This window comes from Myotis lucifugus, unplaced genomic scaffold, assembly GCF_000147115.1.
Source record: "Myotis lucifugus unplaced genomic scaffold, Myoluc2.0 scaffold_247, whole genome shotgun sequence".
Classification (NCBI taxonomy): Eukaryota; Metazoa; Chordata; class Mammalia; order Chiroptera; family Vespertilionidae; genus Myotis; species Myotis lucifugus.
This window is the reverse complement of record NW_005871295.1, coordinates 943,434-959,419: the sequence shown is the minus strand read 5'-3', so window position 1 is coordinate 959,419 and position 15,986 is coordinate 943,434. Positions and strand designations below refer to the sequence as shown.

At 41.1% G+C, this 15,986-nt stretch overlaps 1 protein-coding gene across 5 annotated transcripts in view; it reads left to right on the top strand.

Moving 5' to 3' along the window:
* EPB41L5 (erythrocyte membrane protein band 4.1 like 5) overlaps window positions 1–15,986 on the top strand; it is a 165,307-nt gene that overhangs the window by 112,537 nt on the left and 36,784 nt on the right. For all 5 annotated transcript variants that reach the window (XM_023762502.1, XM_014464388.2, XM_023762501.1 and 2 more), the window contains one exon: window positions 12,371–12,534. In XM_023762502.1, coding sequence (XP_023618270.1) covers window positions 12,371–12,534 — 164 coding nt within the window. The remainder of the gene's footprint in view (window positions 1–12,370; window positions 12,535–15,986) is intronic.

Sequence of the window (15,986 nt, the reverse complement as noted above, 5' to 3'; positions counted from 1 at the left end):
CTTCTCTATTCAGTTTTTTGAGTACCTTAATTAATATTGTACCTTGTCAAATGCTTTTTCTGCATCTATTGATAGGATTATATGATTTTTATATTTTATTTTATTAATGTATATCTCATTGATTGATTTGAGTATGTTGAACCATCCTTGTGCCCCTGGAATGAACCCCACTCGATTGTGATATAATCCTTTTTATGTATTGCTGTATTTGATTTGCTAGTATTTTGTTTAGGATTTTTGCTTCTGTATTAATTTTCTTTTTTTGTGGTGTCCTTCCAGGTTTTGGTACCAGGGTTATGATGGCCTTTATAAAATGAGTTAGGAAGTATTGCCTCTTCTTCATTTTTTTGGTAGAGTTTGAGAAGCATAGGTTTTAAATCTTTGAATGTTTGGTAGAATTTAGTAGTTGAAGCCATCTGGTCCTGGACTTTTAATTTTTGGGAGGTTTTTTGATGACTATTTTAATTTCCTTACTGTTGATTGGTCTATTTAGATTTTCCAGTTCTTTGTGATTCAGTCTAGGAAGGTTATATATTTCTAAGAACTTGTCTGTTTCTTCTAGGTTATGGAATTTGATGGCACATAGCCATTCATAGTATTCTTGTATAGTCCTTTGTGTTTCTTAGTTTCCATTGTAACTTCTCATGTTTTGTTTCTGATTTTTTTTTAGTCTTTTCTCTGTTTTCTTTAGTGAGTCTAGCCAGATTTGTCAATTTTATTAATCTTTTCAAAGAACCAACTGTTTGTCGTGTTGGTGTTTTCTGTTTTCTTTTTATTCTCTATTTCATTTAATTCTGCTCTAATTTTTATTATTTTCTTCCGTCTACTGACTTTGTTCTTTTAATACTTCTTTAAGTTGATATGTTAGGTTATTATTTGCGATTTTTTCTTGTTTTGTGAGGTAGGCCTTTAATGATATAAACTTCCCTCTAATTGCCACTTTTGCTATATCCCACAAATTTTAATGTCATGTTATTATTCTCATTTATCTCTATGTATCTTTTAATCTCTTATTTCTTTTTTGATCAAGTCATCATTTAGTAGCATGTTGTTTACTTAGTCTTCACGTGTTTATAGTTTTTCCCTTTTGCAGTTGATTTTTAACTTCAAAGCATTGTGGTAGGAGAATATGCTTGGTATGATTTCAGTTTTTTTTAATTTGTTGAGGCTGATTTTGTGCCCAGTATATGGCCTATCCTTGAGAATGTTCCATGTGCACTGGAGAAGAATAAGAATGTATATTCTGGTGTCCTGGGGTGAAAAGCTCTGTAAATATTGATTATGTCTGTTTGGTCTAATCTGTCGATTAAGGTTGATATTTCCTATTAATTTTCTGTTTGGATGATTTATCTATAGCTATCAATGGGGTATAATTGTGTTTTTGTTACTTTCTCCCTTTAGTTCTGTTAGGAGTTGCTTTATATATTTTGGTGCTCCCAGGTTGGGTGCATATGTATTGATAAGTGTATGTCTTCTTTTTTTAATATATATTTCTATTGATTTTTTGCAGAGAGGAAGGGAGAGGGATAGAGAGTTAGAAACATCGAGATCAGTTGCCTCTTGCACACCCGCTACTGGGGATGTGCCTGCAACGAAGGTACATGCCCTTGACTGGAATCGAACCTGGGACCCTTGAGTCTGCAGGCCGACGCTTTATCCATTGAGGCAAACCAGTTAGGGCAAGTGTAGGTCTTCTTGATATATTGTCCCCTTCATCATTATGAAATGTCTATCTTTGTTTTTTGTTACGTTTTGTAATCTTGAAATCTATTTTGTCACCTATAGTACAGCTGTATTTATAAGTCAGCTATAAGTAACCTGCTTTTCTCTGGATGCCATTTATTTGAAGTATCATTTTCCACCCTTTCACTTGAGTCTGTGTTTGTCCTTGCAGCTGAGATGTGTCTCCTGAAGGCAGCATATAGTCGGGTTTTGTTTTTTGATTGAACACTCTACTCTGTGTCTTTTAATTGGTGAGTTCAGTCCATTTCCATTTAGCATAATTATTGATATACTAGAGGCCTGATGCACGAAATTTGTGCAACAGTAGGCCTTCCTTCCCCCAGCTGCCGGCACCAGCTTCCCTCTGGCACCCGGGACCCAGGCTTCCCTCGCAGTCCCAACATCGCCCAGAAGGTCATCCAGAAGGACGTCTGGAAGGACGTCTGGTCTAATTAGCATATTACACTTTCATTATTATAGATGAGGATTTCCTGTAGCCATTTAATTGTTAGTTTTCTGGTAGCTCTGTGTCTCCATTGTTTTTCCCCCTGTGTTTCTGTCTGGTGTGGGGTTGGAACCTCTCGTTCCTCAAGGCAGACCTCCACAGCCAAAATATCCCTTGTGGCCACCAGTCTCAACGTGGCTTCTTCTTATAGGACTTCTTCTCAGCTAGGTTTCAGGTGGCTCTGAATGATGGTTGTTCAGTAGTTTAGTTGTAATTTTGATGTGGTTGTGGAAGGATTCAAGTACCACATTTATCTATGCTGCCATCTTGACTGGAAATAAGTATCTATTCTTGGCTGGTGATTTTTCTCTTTCAATAATTTGAATAATTAATTTCACTCTCTCTTGGCTTGTAGTTTCGGCTAAAAAATATGATAATCTAATGGAATTTATTTTTATTAGTTATCATCTTCTCTTCCCTGGCTGCTTTGAGAATTCTTGCTTTGATGGTAATTTTTGACAGTTTTAATATAATGTGCCTTGGAAAAAAGCCTTTTAGGATTGAGATAATTAGTTATTCTGTTAACTTCCTGTATCCGAGTATCCAGTTCTTTCCAAAGGTTTGGGAAGTTTTCATCATTTTTTTGTTTATATAGGCCTTCTGTCCCCTTCTCCTGCTCTTCATCCTCTGATACACCCATTATTCTTATATCACTCTTTCTAACGAAGTCAGATAATTCTCCTAGAGATTTTCTTTTACTGTTGATTCTCTCTCTTCTTCCACGTGAGTCATTTCTAGATTTCTGTCTTCTTTATCACTAATGGTTTCCTCCATCTGGTCTGCTCTATTTCCTAAGTTTGCTAGTTTATTCTTCATCTCTTTTATTGAGTTTTTCAGCTCCAGAATTTAGTTTTGGTTCTTTCTTTCTTTTTTTATTTTATTGATTAAGGTATTACATATGTGTTCTTATCCCCTCCCCTATGGTCCCCCCACCCCCTCACTCATGCCCTCACCCCTCTGGTGTCTGTGTCCATTGGTTAGGCTTATATTAGTATGCATGCATACAAGTCTTTGGTTGATCTCTCCCCCTTACTCCCATCCTCCCCCACCTTCCCTCTGAAGTTTGATGTTCTGATTGATGCTTCTCTGTCTCTGGATCTGTTTTTGTTCATCAGTTTATTTTGTTCATTATATTCCAAGATGAGTGAGATCATGTGATACTTACCTTTCTCTGACTGGCTTATTTCACTTAGCATAATGCTGTCCAGTTCCATCCATGCTATTGCAAATGGTAAGAATTCCTTCTTTTTTACCGCAGCATAGTATTCCATTGTGTAGATGTACCACAGTTTTTTAATCCACTCATCTGCTGATGGGCACTTAGGCTGTTTCCAAATCTTAGCTATGGTAAATTGTGCTGCTATGAACATAGAGGTGCATGTATCCTTTCTGATTAGTGTTTCTAGTTTCTTGGGATATATTCCTAGAAGTGGGATCACTGGGTCAAATGGGAGTCCCATTTTTAGTTTTTTGAGGAAACTCCATACTGTTCTCCACAGTGGCTGCACCAGTCTGCATTCCCATCAGCAGTGCACAAGGGTTCCTTTTTCCTCGAATCCTCACCAGCACTTGTTTGTTGATTTGTTGATGATAGCCATTCTGACAAGTGTGAGATGGTACCTCATTGTCGTTTTGATTGGCATCTCTCGGATGATTAGTCACTTTGAGCATCTTTTCATATGTCTCTTGGCCTTCCTTATGCCCTCTTTCAAAAAGTATCTATTTAGGTCCATTGCCCATTTTTTAATTGGGTTGTTAATCTTCCTTTTGTTAAGTTGTATGAGTTCCCTGTAACTGTTGGAGATTAAACCCTTATTGGTGATAACATTGGCAAATATTTTCTCCCATGCAGTGGGCTTCCTTGTTGTTTTGTTGATGGTTTCTTTTGCTGTACAGAAGGTTCTTTCTTAAAGTTTCAATCTCTTTTGTTCGTTAACTTTATTTCTTAGTTCATTGAATTTCCTTTCTGAATTTTCTTGTATCTCATTGAGTTTTTTCATAACTGCAATATTGAGTTCTGTCATTTAAATAACATATTTCCATTGCTTTCAGTTTATTTTCTGGAGATTTTAATTTTCTTTCTGATTTCCCTTGTTACTTGGCTATTCATTGTACTTGATGGGTTTTTTTCTCTGCATGACATTTGGTGGTGGTGGGAGGGGGAAGCTGCCTTTTAAAAAGAATTTTAGTTGGTGAAATAGAGGTCTTATTCTTGTTTTCTAGAAGGTGGGGCTTCAAGGATCTATCGCCTCAGCTGTGGAAAACACTCAGTATTCCCCAGCAGGTGGGCGTCCGCTTTCGGACCTGGGCACCTCTGTCTCAGGGCACCACCTCCATGGATCCATGGATTGGAAGGGGTGGCTATGCATTTCCTGTGTTTTCCTGGTGCCACCTTCCTGAAGCCAGATGCTCTGAGTTGACCCACCTGCTACTACTAGGATGTGCAGCAGTGGGTGGGGGTGGGGGGAAGTGAGTTCAGGTGTCCCTGGTTCTTCCCTTCCTTGTGGGTTTGGCTGCAGTGAGTACAGATCACTTATGCTGGAGAGGTTTTTTTCAGTCCGTTCACAACCTGCCCAGAGAGGATTTTGTTGCCCAGAGTGCCAAGGGGGATGGAGTGGGCGGATTCCCCAGCTGTGAGTCCTGTGTTCCACGCTGGCTGCTTTTGAGTGCTGCAACTTTGTTTTTAAATCCTCACCCAAGGATATGTTTATTGATCTTTTTAGAGTGAGAAGAAGGGGGTGGAGGGAGAGAGAGACATCAATGTGAGAAAGGAACCTCAATTGGCAGCCTCCTGTGTGTGTATGCCCCCATGGGGGATCGAATCCTCAACCGAGATATGTGCCCTGACCAGGAATCACACCTGAAACTTTTTTGGTACATCAGATGACACTTCAGCCAACTGAGCAACCCAGCTGGGGCTGGAGGCTGCAATTTTTTTTGCACGTTTCTCTACCTCTGACCGTGGGCCCAACCTCAATGTGTACCAGCCATCCAGGATGGATTGCTGTCTTGCCCTCCAATCTGGTCTTCCCCGTTGGGACTGTACCCCAGCCCTTCATTACTATTGCATCTGCTGGGGCTGCAGCAAGTGTGGGCTGGGTGCAGCTTCCATCTCTCTTCTCCCCCTGTGCCACATCCGGTGCTAATATCCCCCCTTCAGATGTCTCTGTTGTTCAAGGCCAATACATCCTGCTTGTTCGGTCAATTATTCAGAAAGGAGTGTTTAAATCTTCAACCATAATTATTGATTTGCCTATTACTCTTTTCAGTTTTGGCTTCATGTATTTTGAAACTCTGTCATTAAGTTCCTAAATATTTAGGATTGTTATGTTTTCCTAATTAAATTACCCCTTTTTTCTCATGAAATGATCATCTTCATTTTAAGTTCTGTTCTGAACTCTGCTTTGATATCAATATATTCACTTTAGCTTTTCCTGACTACTGTCAGCATGGAATATCTTTTATATTCTTCATTTTTAATCTCTGTTTTTTATATTTAAATTATGTTTTATGTAGGCAGTATATAATTGGATTTTTCTTTTTTAATTTTAACTGACAACCTTTGTATTTAAAAATTGGTATGTTTAGGCCATTTCCATTTAATATGATTACTAATATGATTAAATTTGAGTCTATCATTTATTTTTGTTTTTCCCAGATGTTTCCTATTCCTGTCTTTCTCGCTTTCTGTCTTCTTCATTAATCAGGTGTTTTTAAAAATTCTATATATGGCCCGGCCAGCATGGCTCAGTGATTGAGAAGAACGGGGTGGAGGGAGAGAGAGAGAAACATCAATGTGAGAGAGAAACATCAATTGGTATCCTCCCGTGTGTGTGCCCTGACCAGGAATTTTTTTTTTTTTGCATGTTTCTCTGTCCCTGACCATGGGCCCAACCTATGAACCAGAGGGTCATGGTTTGATTCCCAGTCAGGGCACATGCCCGGGGTTGTGGGCTCAGTCCCCAGTGTGGGGTGTGCAGGAGGCAGCCAATCAGTGATTCTCTCTCATCATTGATGTTTCTATCCCTCTCCCTTCCTCTCTGAAATCAATAATATATATATATATATATACACATACACATACATATATATATACACATATATATATATATACACATATATATATATATATATGTATATATATATTTAAATTCTATGTATGTCCTTTTTTCACTTCTTAGCTATAACTCTTGCTTTGTTTTAATGGTTGCTTTTGCATGTACAACTTTAACTTATAACAGTCTACTTTCAAGGGCCATTATACCATTTCATGTATAGTGTAAGAACCTTAGAGTAGTGTACTTCCATTTCTCCTCTCCCAGCTTCTTTACTATCATTTGTCAAGCATTTTACTTTTATATATGTTATAAACCCCATAATACATTGTTCATTTTACTTCTGCCTGTAGGTCATTCTTTAACATTTTTTTCGTGCATGTCTTTTGGTTATGAATTATTTTATATGAATGGCAATGTTTTTATTTTGTCTTTTGTTTTTACTGCTTTAAGATGTAATTTACATACCATATCGTTCACCCATTTAAAGAGGACAATTCAATGTTTTTAGTACATTCATAGGATTGGGCAACCTTTATCACAATTTTATTTTAGGACATTTTTATTCACCCCCACCCCAAAGGAAATTCCAAACTCATTAGCAGTTGTTTTGATTACCTCCTGTTCATTCTTTTGGTGAGGGTCCAACACACAACACCCAACACTGGACAGATGAGACAGACAGCAATTTACTGGTCACAAATACTCATAGCTCAAGGGAGGAGGAAACTGCATAACATACAGGGCCATAGGAGTGTTGCTCCTGGGAGCAAAGTGAATAAACATGGGCTGTGCGAGGCAAGCTTTGTAATGACATGAGGATGAGGTGACCCTTGGTTCCCACCAGAGGATGTGATTGGCCTGTTTGAATAATTTTGGCTGTCAGGGGAGTGACATTTTTTAGGTTAAGAACCTGGTAGAGCCAAAACCGGTTTGGCTCGGTGGGTAGAGCGTCGGCCTGCGGACTGAAGGGTCCGAGGTTCGATTCCGGTCAAGGGCATATACCTTGGTTGCGGGCACATCCCCAGTAGGAGGTGTGCAGGAGGCAGCTGGTTGATGTTTCTAACTCTCTATCCCTCTCCCTTCCGCTCTGTAAAAAATCAATAAAATATATTAAAAAAAAAAAGAACCTGGTAGAATGCAGGTGGTACAGTTGATATCAGATCTGGCTGGATGGGGAACTTTTTCCAATGAATTGGGGGAGGGCATATCTGGTGAGAGCAAGGGCACTTGTGATTAGTCCTTTGGGGTCTTGTAAGGCAGGGATGTCAAGGTAACACTTAATTTTAGACCTTACACCACAGCAGTAAAACACCACCCCATTCCTCCCTGACCCCTCCTCCAGCTCTTGGCAACCACAAATCCACTCTCTGTCTTTATGGATTTGCCAAGTCTGGACATTTCATATAAATGTACTCAGACAATATGTGGTATTTTGTGTCTGATTTCTTTATCATGTTTTCAAGGGTCATCCATGTCACAGCATATATCAGCACTTCACTCCATTTATTGTTGATTAGTGTTTTACTCTATGGTATATCACATTTTATTTATCCTTGCCTCAGTTGATGGGTATTTGTGCTGTTTTCACTTTTGGCTCTTATGAATAATGCTGCTATGAACATTTATGTGTACCTTTTTGTGCAAATGTGTTTTCTTTTTGCTGTATACCTAGCTTTTTCTTTGCTTTTTAAAGCTTTATTTTGCTGGCTATAAAATATTGGTTGAGAGTTTTTCTTTCAGTGCTTTTCATCCTTTTCTTCTTGATTCTTGCATAAGTTGTTGATTTTTTCATCCGTTTCTTCTTGATTCTTGCATAAGTTGTTGATTTTTTCCTCCATCCGGTTTATGCATTCTAGGACCCTTATTCTGAATTCTTTTTCTGTCATGTTGCATGCTTCTGTTTCTCTTAGCTGCTTTTCTGGTGAGTCCTCCTTTTCTTTCCTTTGGGGGTTTCTTTGTCTACCCATGTTTGATCTCACCGACATATCTAGTTGTTGAGTCTTTCAGGGGCTGCTCCTTGGGTGGTAGTGGCTCCTCGGGCTGTGGTTGCTCCTCGGGTGGTTGTGGTAGCAGCTGCTCCTCAGTTGGCAGCAGCTCCTCTGGTGGGTGCTGTTCACAGCTATGGTGGCTCCTCTGGCTGGTGTGGGGAGGCCTCACACCCAGCTGCTGTTCCTCAGACAGAGGGTGTGCTGATCACAAGGCTGCTGTTCCTTTGATGGGGGCGGGCTACACACGCAGCTGCTACTCCTTGAACTGGGGCGGACTGCTCACGTGGCTGCTGTTCCTTGAATGGGGGCTGGCTGCACGCTGCTGTTGTTCCTCTGATGTGGTGGGCTGCTTGTGGAGCTACTGCTCCTAGGACTTGGACAGGTTGATTGCAAGTCTGCTGCTCCTCGTACGGGGGTGGGCTGCTTGCGCGGCTGCTGCTCTTTGGACGGGAGTGAGCTGCACGCGTGGCTGCTCCTCCTTGGACGGGGACGGGCCACTCACCTGGCTGCTGCTCGTCGGACAGGTGCAGGCTGTTGTGGCTCTGCTCCTCGGACTGGTGCGTGCTGCGCAGGGCTGCCGCTCTTCGGACGTGGGCGGTCTGCTTGTGTGGCTGCTGCTCCTCGGACCGGGGTGGGCTGCTGCTGCTCCTCGGATGGGGGCGGGCTGCTCACACAGCTGCTGTTCCTCGGGTTGGGCAGGCTGCTCGTGCGGCTGCTGCTACTTGGACGAGGGCACGATGCTTGAGCAGCTGTTGCTCCTCGGACTAGTGCAGGGTGTGGGCTGTGCGCAGCTGCTGCTCCTCGGATGTAGGTAGACTGCTCGTGCGGCTGCTGCTCCTTGGACAGGTCGGACTGCTCGCGTGATTGCTGCTCCTTGGACGGGGAAACAGGCGGTTCACACAGCTGCTGCTCCTTGGACAGGGGCAGGCCACATGAGGCTGCTCACGAGGCTGATGTTCCTTGGACAAGAGCGTGCTGCTCATGTGTCTGCTGCTCACGTGGTTGAAAAAATAATGTGAAAAGAAGTAGGAAATAAAGCAACAAACAAAAAAAGGAGAACAAAGAAAAAAGAAAAAAAGAAGGAAAAAAAAGAGCAACAAAGAAAAAAGCAAAAAAAGAAAAGCTAACAAAATAATAATAAAAAAATAAAAATGAAAAATTGAAATATCATTCCATTGGCTGGCTTAAGATCCCAGTTTTCTGGAATGTCTGTGATTTTGGTTGTTGTTGTTGTTGTTGCTGGGACTGAAAGCCCCTCTATAGGCCAGACCCTGTTAACTCCCAGGGATTAATCAGATTATTTTAATCCTTCGACCCATTCAGGGTGGAATCTGGGTGTGGCTGTATTCCTTGCCTGGGGCCTGTAGTTATATCCTCAGGAGAAAATGGCTGCCCAAGTCCTGGGCTCTGGGGTGACTCAGCACTCAATTTGCTGCCACCTCTCCTGAACCCCCTTCTCTTCCCAGCCTCTCCCAGATTCCACTCGTCAGCACCTTCTCCCACTCTTCAGCACGGGTGAGTGTCTGTATCCGAAATGTCCTATGAACAGGGTTCAGTGAAAACAAACAAACAAACGCCGGCCGCAGAAACGCAGAAACTGTAAGCTCCTCTCTTACCGGCACTGCATGGTCTGGTCAGCGCTTCAGGCTGCTCCCTTTAGGCTCAGTCCTCCGTAGTTATGGAACCCAGATCTCAAATCCCCCGGCACCAACAGTCCCGCGATCTCCTTTCTACAGTCAGGGGTTGTGCCTGTCCCAAGAGACGCGGCTGTGTGCCTCGCGGTCTCCCTCTGACCCTCTGGGCTCGGAGGTCTGGCAAACTTTCCTGCCCAGATCCCTGGTTTTTATCTTTCCAGGGGAACTCTGCCCTTCCCGGCTGCAAACTGTCTCACCAGCTGAGTATACTTCGTCTATTCGGGGTGGGTGTTCTTAGTTTCAGCTGCTCATTCTATTTGCTCCGGGACAAGCCTTGGGACGCGTCTGCCTGTTCCGCCACCATCTTGTCTTCTCTCTTTCTTCTTTCAGTGCTTTTAAGATGTTCCTCCACTGTCCTCTATTTTGTATTGTTTCTGATGAGAAATCAGCTGTCATTAATATCTTTATTTGAACACATAATATTTTGGGCTGTTTTTAAGATTTTCTTTTTATCATTAGTTTTAAGTAGTTTGATTGTGATATGCTTTGGTGTAGTTTTCTTCATATTCTTGTCTTTAGGGTTTGTTGAGATTCTTGGATCTGTGTGTGGGGAAGCATGAGACTTGGTTGGAAAGCTTGTAGGGAGGATATTCCAAGAAAAGGGAAGTGTGTGGAAGGTCGCCTGACCTGTTTATTGGAATTCCCACTTAGGGGAGACTTAGGGGAGTGTGGACGGTGGGGCCCCTAATTATTCCTTGACCTTTCCAAACAAGTCTGTGCATATGCAGACCCCCAGGTGTTTATTGGAATCCTTATGCTTAATTCCCGGATGCCCTTTCCTAGAGTGCAATGTAAACACATGTGTCCTCCCAAAATTACTCACCCTGATTGTATCTAAAGATAAAAAATCCGATAAAAGCCTAATGAGGCAGGCAATCGAGGCTGCCTGGTCACTTTGGCCAGGCCATCCCTTAGCCTCTCTTTCACAGTGAAACTGTCAAGGTAATCCATTCATCCGTTGCTCAGGGTCTGCTGGTCAGCCCCAGCAAGGTGTGCCCTGTGTGAGGAGCCCTGGCATCTGTGGGCTAATAGTTTTCATTAAATCTTGATAAACTTAGGCAGCTATTTCTTTAAACATTTGTCCTGTCCCACCCCCACTTTGGAACTCCAGTTATCCATACAGTAGGCTACTTGAAGTTGTCCCACAGCTAAATGTTATTCTTTTCATTTTGGGGGATTCTTGATCTCTGTGTGTTTTATTTTGGATAGTTTCTGTTGCTACGCCTTTAGTTTAGTGTCTTATCTAACTTATCATCTGTTGTCAATCCCATCTAATATATTTTACATTTTCGATATTGTAGTTTTCATCTCTAGAAGTTTGATTTGAGTCTTTTTTATATCTTCCATGTCTTTGCTTAACTTTTTTGATTATATGGAATACATATAATAACTATTTAATGAATTTCTCTGTTAATTCTAACATCATTTTCTATTGGTTGATTATTCTCTTTAACATGGGATGTGTTTGCATTCCTGGTCATCTTTGAGTGGATGTCTGACAATTTACCAAGTTCTTCACCTAACAAATTTAACTTTCCTACCTGATGCTAGATAATTCTATATTTCTCTAAAACTTCTTGAACTTTGTTTTGGGATGTAGTTAAATTACTTAGAAACAGTTTGATTTTTTGGGTTAGGTGGGCCTATTGCCATGCTTAGTCTGAGTTAATTATTTTCCATGATTGAAGCAAGACCTTCCTAAATACTCAGTGCCCTGTGAATTATGAGTTTTTAGTCTATGGAAACAGGAACTCTGATCCAGTATGAGTGCCACTAGTACTTTCCCCAGCCAAACGGAGGGAGGGAGGAAATCCTTCTGGATAGTTCTTTTCTAGCCTCAGAGAGTTTCCTCACATGCATTCTCTGACCAGCACTTGCTGAATACCTGAGAGGGGGACCTTCTGCACATCTCCAGGATTCATTCCCTCCTTGAAGTGCTGCTCTCTCCTGTCTGGTACCCTGTCCTGCGAACTTAGCTGCCGTGGTCTCCCTGGACTCCCAGCCCCATCTTACTTATTGAGAAGAGACGAGGGGCATCCCTCTGGGCTGTGCCTCATTGCACCCACTGCGCCATGGCACGGAAATTCTCTCAAGGCAACTGTAGGGCTCACCTTCTTTGTTTCCCGAATTTCAGAGTCACTGTCCTTTGCTTTCTGATGTCTGATGTCTTGAAAACAGTTTTTCCCCTTGTTAAGTTATTTCAAGTAGGACGTTAAATCCAGTGCCATTTACTCCATCCTGGCTGATAGAAAAGTCTACCCAAAATGTTTTGACAGATGAATAAACTAGTTGGAATATAAACTCTTACATGAATTTTTTTCCAATAAAGATTTTTTCTTAGTATTTTAAATTCTTTTCATAATAAATTTCTTGGTCTAAATAAGTTTTCTGATACCTTTACAGCTTGCCTCCGAATATTGATTTGCTAGATAGTCCAGCCTTATTGGAAACAACTATTGATGATGTAATTGGGGCACCTGACACTGTGGAAACATTGCAATCACCTGATGAAATTAATGTAGCCCCCAGGCAAACCGGATTAGAGGAACCTGAAGTTGAAGGCAAGAGTGAGTAAATATTCTGTATAACATCAATGACACCTTTTATTTTACCTCCCTTTTAAATGAGCTACTTAAGTCAGTTCCTTCAAGAATATTTTATGTAGTAGTTGAATTTTAAATATTAATGTAAAAGAGTTATGCCTTCTTGGCTTAAGGGTTCATTGAAATATTTAAGGTTGCATAATTGAGACCATTAAACATTTGATCACTTATAAGTCATTAAATATTTGTACATTTTCAAACTTGCTTTTTCACTTTGTTTCTTGAGTGAAAATTAAGAGAAAACGTTTCTTGAAAGATTTTTAAGGTTCAGGATTGAGTAAATGTTTGGACATTCCATTAGCTCCTAGAAAGTATTTTGTTTTTATGAGGACTGTTGTTTCACAGATCTATAAAAAATAAATAATCCAGAAAGAAAACTGCTTTCCTTAACATTTTAAAAGGTTAAAAGATAACAGTATATTGAACATTGAAAATTTCTAATATTTGTGAATTTGGTTTGATATTAAAGTATAAGTTGTGTTTAAACAGAAACTTCCTGTTGAATCTCAGTGTAATGTATGCTCATTTTAAAAGCAGCTCATATTTATGTGGCTCTTGATTGGTAATTGCCATTGAGTATGCTGTTGTCTCTCATTATATAGAATACAGCAGTAGTATATAGTAATGTAGAGATGGGAAGTGTTAATGAAAAGTTACACTGTGCTTCTGGTTAGGAGAACATGCAGTAGTACTACTTACTGGTAAGTGGCATTAAAAGTTTGTTCTTTTGTTCTCCAAGTAACCACTACAAATACATGGTTAAACAAATATTCTGATATGTTCAAGATTTTATGTTCTTATTGACATCTACCATGTTTGAATTGTGCTTATGAATCTGAGATTAGGGAAACAAAAATTAACTTAAATTTCTTATGTTGGTAATTTCAGAATAATGTTCTAATTTTATTTTAAAGATAGTAGTTAGTTATTGGATTAAGAAAACATCCTCCATTACTGTTTGTCTTATATATACTTTCTTTGCCATAATTCCTTTAGGTTCATTTCCAGTTTTTACAGCCCTGTCCTGGACTCTACCTTTTGTTAGCAAAGACCACTCTTTGTCACTAGAAAGATGTGAGACAAGAAATTTAAGGCCAGCAGAATTTAGATTCAACCAGAAGCAGGATTAGCTTCATATGGAGTGTTTCCAGGGTTACAATGAAAGTACTCTCCACTATGGAGTTGGCGGTGTTGATTTTATTTACATTTCATTTTATGTCCATTATATGAATTTTAAAAGTTTTTAACAGTGCTGCAATAGTGTTGTATTAGCAAACAACATTTACTTTGTACATACATTTTAGGAAATTGTATTGGTTTTGGTGAATATGGTAGGATGAATGAGGGTTGCCTAGAAAAGATAATATGAGATGTAATAACTCTTCAAATATTTGAAAGCCTGATATAGCATAGAATTTATTTTATGACACTTTATTGGTGAATCTTGGACCTGCAATTTGCAAGTATAGAGAAGCAGATTTGCAATTAGTATAGAAAAGGATTTTTAAAATGTTTCTGCCATATATCAGAAATAGATACCTAACACATAGTAAGTGAGCCCTCATTTTAGGAGATATTCAAGTGGAGCTTAAATGCTGTTGAAGTTGTGACAGAAGAAATCCTTGCATAGTTTGAGAGTTTCATTAATAAGACTTACTCAGTGCAGATTTATAGCATTTGCTCAAAGTCAGTGAAAATGGAGTGTTTTGGTATTAAGAATTAAGGCCATAGAATCTTGGTATCCAATTTATTCTTTATTTTCTTTTGGTTGTAATGTGAAAATCCTGATTCACATAGCTGAGTAGTTATAAATAGTAACTTTTTAAAAAACAGCTTATCCTACAATCTCAGGATGTTCCTCAGCCAAACAGATGTAGCAGAAGAAGCGTTATTTAAGCAGCAACAGCAAAAAAACAAACAAACAAACAAACAAAAAAAACCACAACACTCCCACACCCAATGTTATTAATTTATCAGCATAAGCTAAAGCATTTGTGGTCTCAACATCATCATGTTAAAATTTAGCATCAAATAATTTGAAGCATAAGAAAACCAGGAAATGGCAATGAAGTAAATGAGTATGGATGATTTTGAGATCAGTGTTGAATTAGTGGTTCTCATTACTGGGAGAGTTTTAAAAACTACCAGTGCCAGAAAACTACCTCCAGAAATTCTGATGTTATTGTTCTGAGGTCAGCTCTGGGAAGCAGTATTACTTAAAAACTCCACATCTGGTTCATATGTTCAGCAAGAGTTAATTGCTGTATACTTTTATATGATCCCTTTGACCAGGAGGAAATGATTTAATAGTTTTTACTCCCTTCTTCTGCCTGACTATATAGAAATTATTAGGCATTCAACAGCTTTTTTTTGGTCAAATGAACATGTAAAAATTCCAACTCATATCAATTAGTCCCTGTATAAGATTATTATAGTGTGGTTAATTTAAATAGAGTTCATTTAAAGCTGAATTGTGTTAAATGCATTATCTTTTCAGTGGTTAGAGGACTTTATTTGTAACTAGAGGCCCAGTGCATGAAATTCATGCACAGGTAGGGTTCCTAGCCGCTGCCGGCTGCCGTCCAGGGCCTCCCTTTCCCGGCTGCCGGCTGGGACCTTCCTTCATTCTGTGCCGCCCCCTGATGATCAGATGACATCATAGCAAGCAACTGAACTCCTGGGAATGGTGGAACTCCCAAGGGGACACTTTGCATATTAGGCTTTTATATATACACTAGAGGCCCGGTGCACAAAAATTTGTGCACTCGGGGGGGAAGGGGGGGTCCCTCAGCCCAGCCTGTGCTCTCTCGCAGTCTGGGACCCCTCGGGAGATAATGAACTGCTGGCTTAGGCCTGCTCCTGGGTGGCAGAGGGCAGGCCCAATCCCTAGGTGCAGCCCCTGGTCGGGCTCACAGCAGGGCTGATTGGGGAGTTGGGGCGCCGCCCCCTGTCATGCACAGAGCAGGGCGGATTGGGAGGTTGCGATGCCACCCTCAGTCACGCTCAGGGTAGGGCTGATTGGGGGGTTGGGGCACCACCCCCTATCACACTCAAGGCAGGTTCAATGGGGAGGTTGCGGCACCACCCCCTGTGATGCACAGAGCAGGGCCAATCAGGGGGTTGGGGCGCTGCCCCCTGTCACGCACAGAGCAGGGCCCATCAGGGGGGTTGGGTCTCCGTTCCCTGCAGGGCCAATCAGGGGGTGGGGGCGCTGCCCCCTGTCACACACAGAGCAGGGCCCATCAGGGGGTTGGGGCTCCATACCCTGTCACGCACAGAGTAGGGCCCATCAGGGGGGTTGGGGCTCCGTACCCTGCAGGGCCAATCAGGGGGTTGGGGCGCTGCCTCCTGTCACGCACAGAGCAGGCCCCTCTCTTGGGGGTTGGGGAGCTCCCCCCTGTCACGCACAGAGCAGG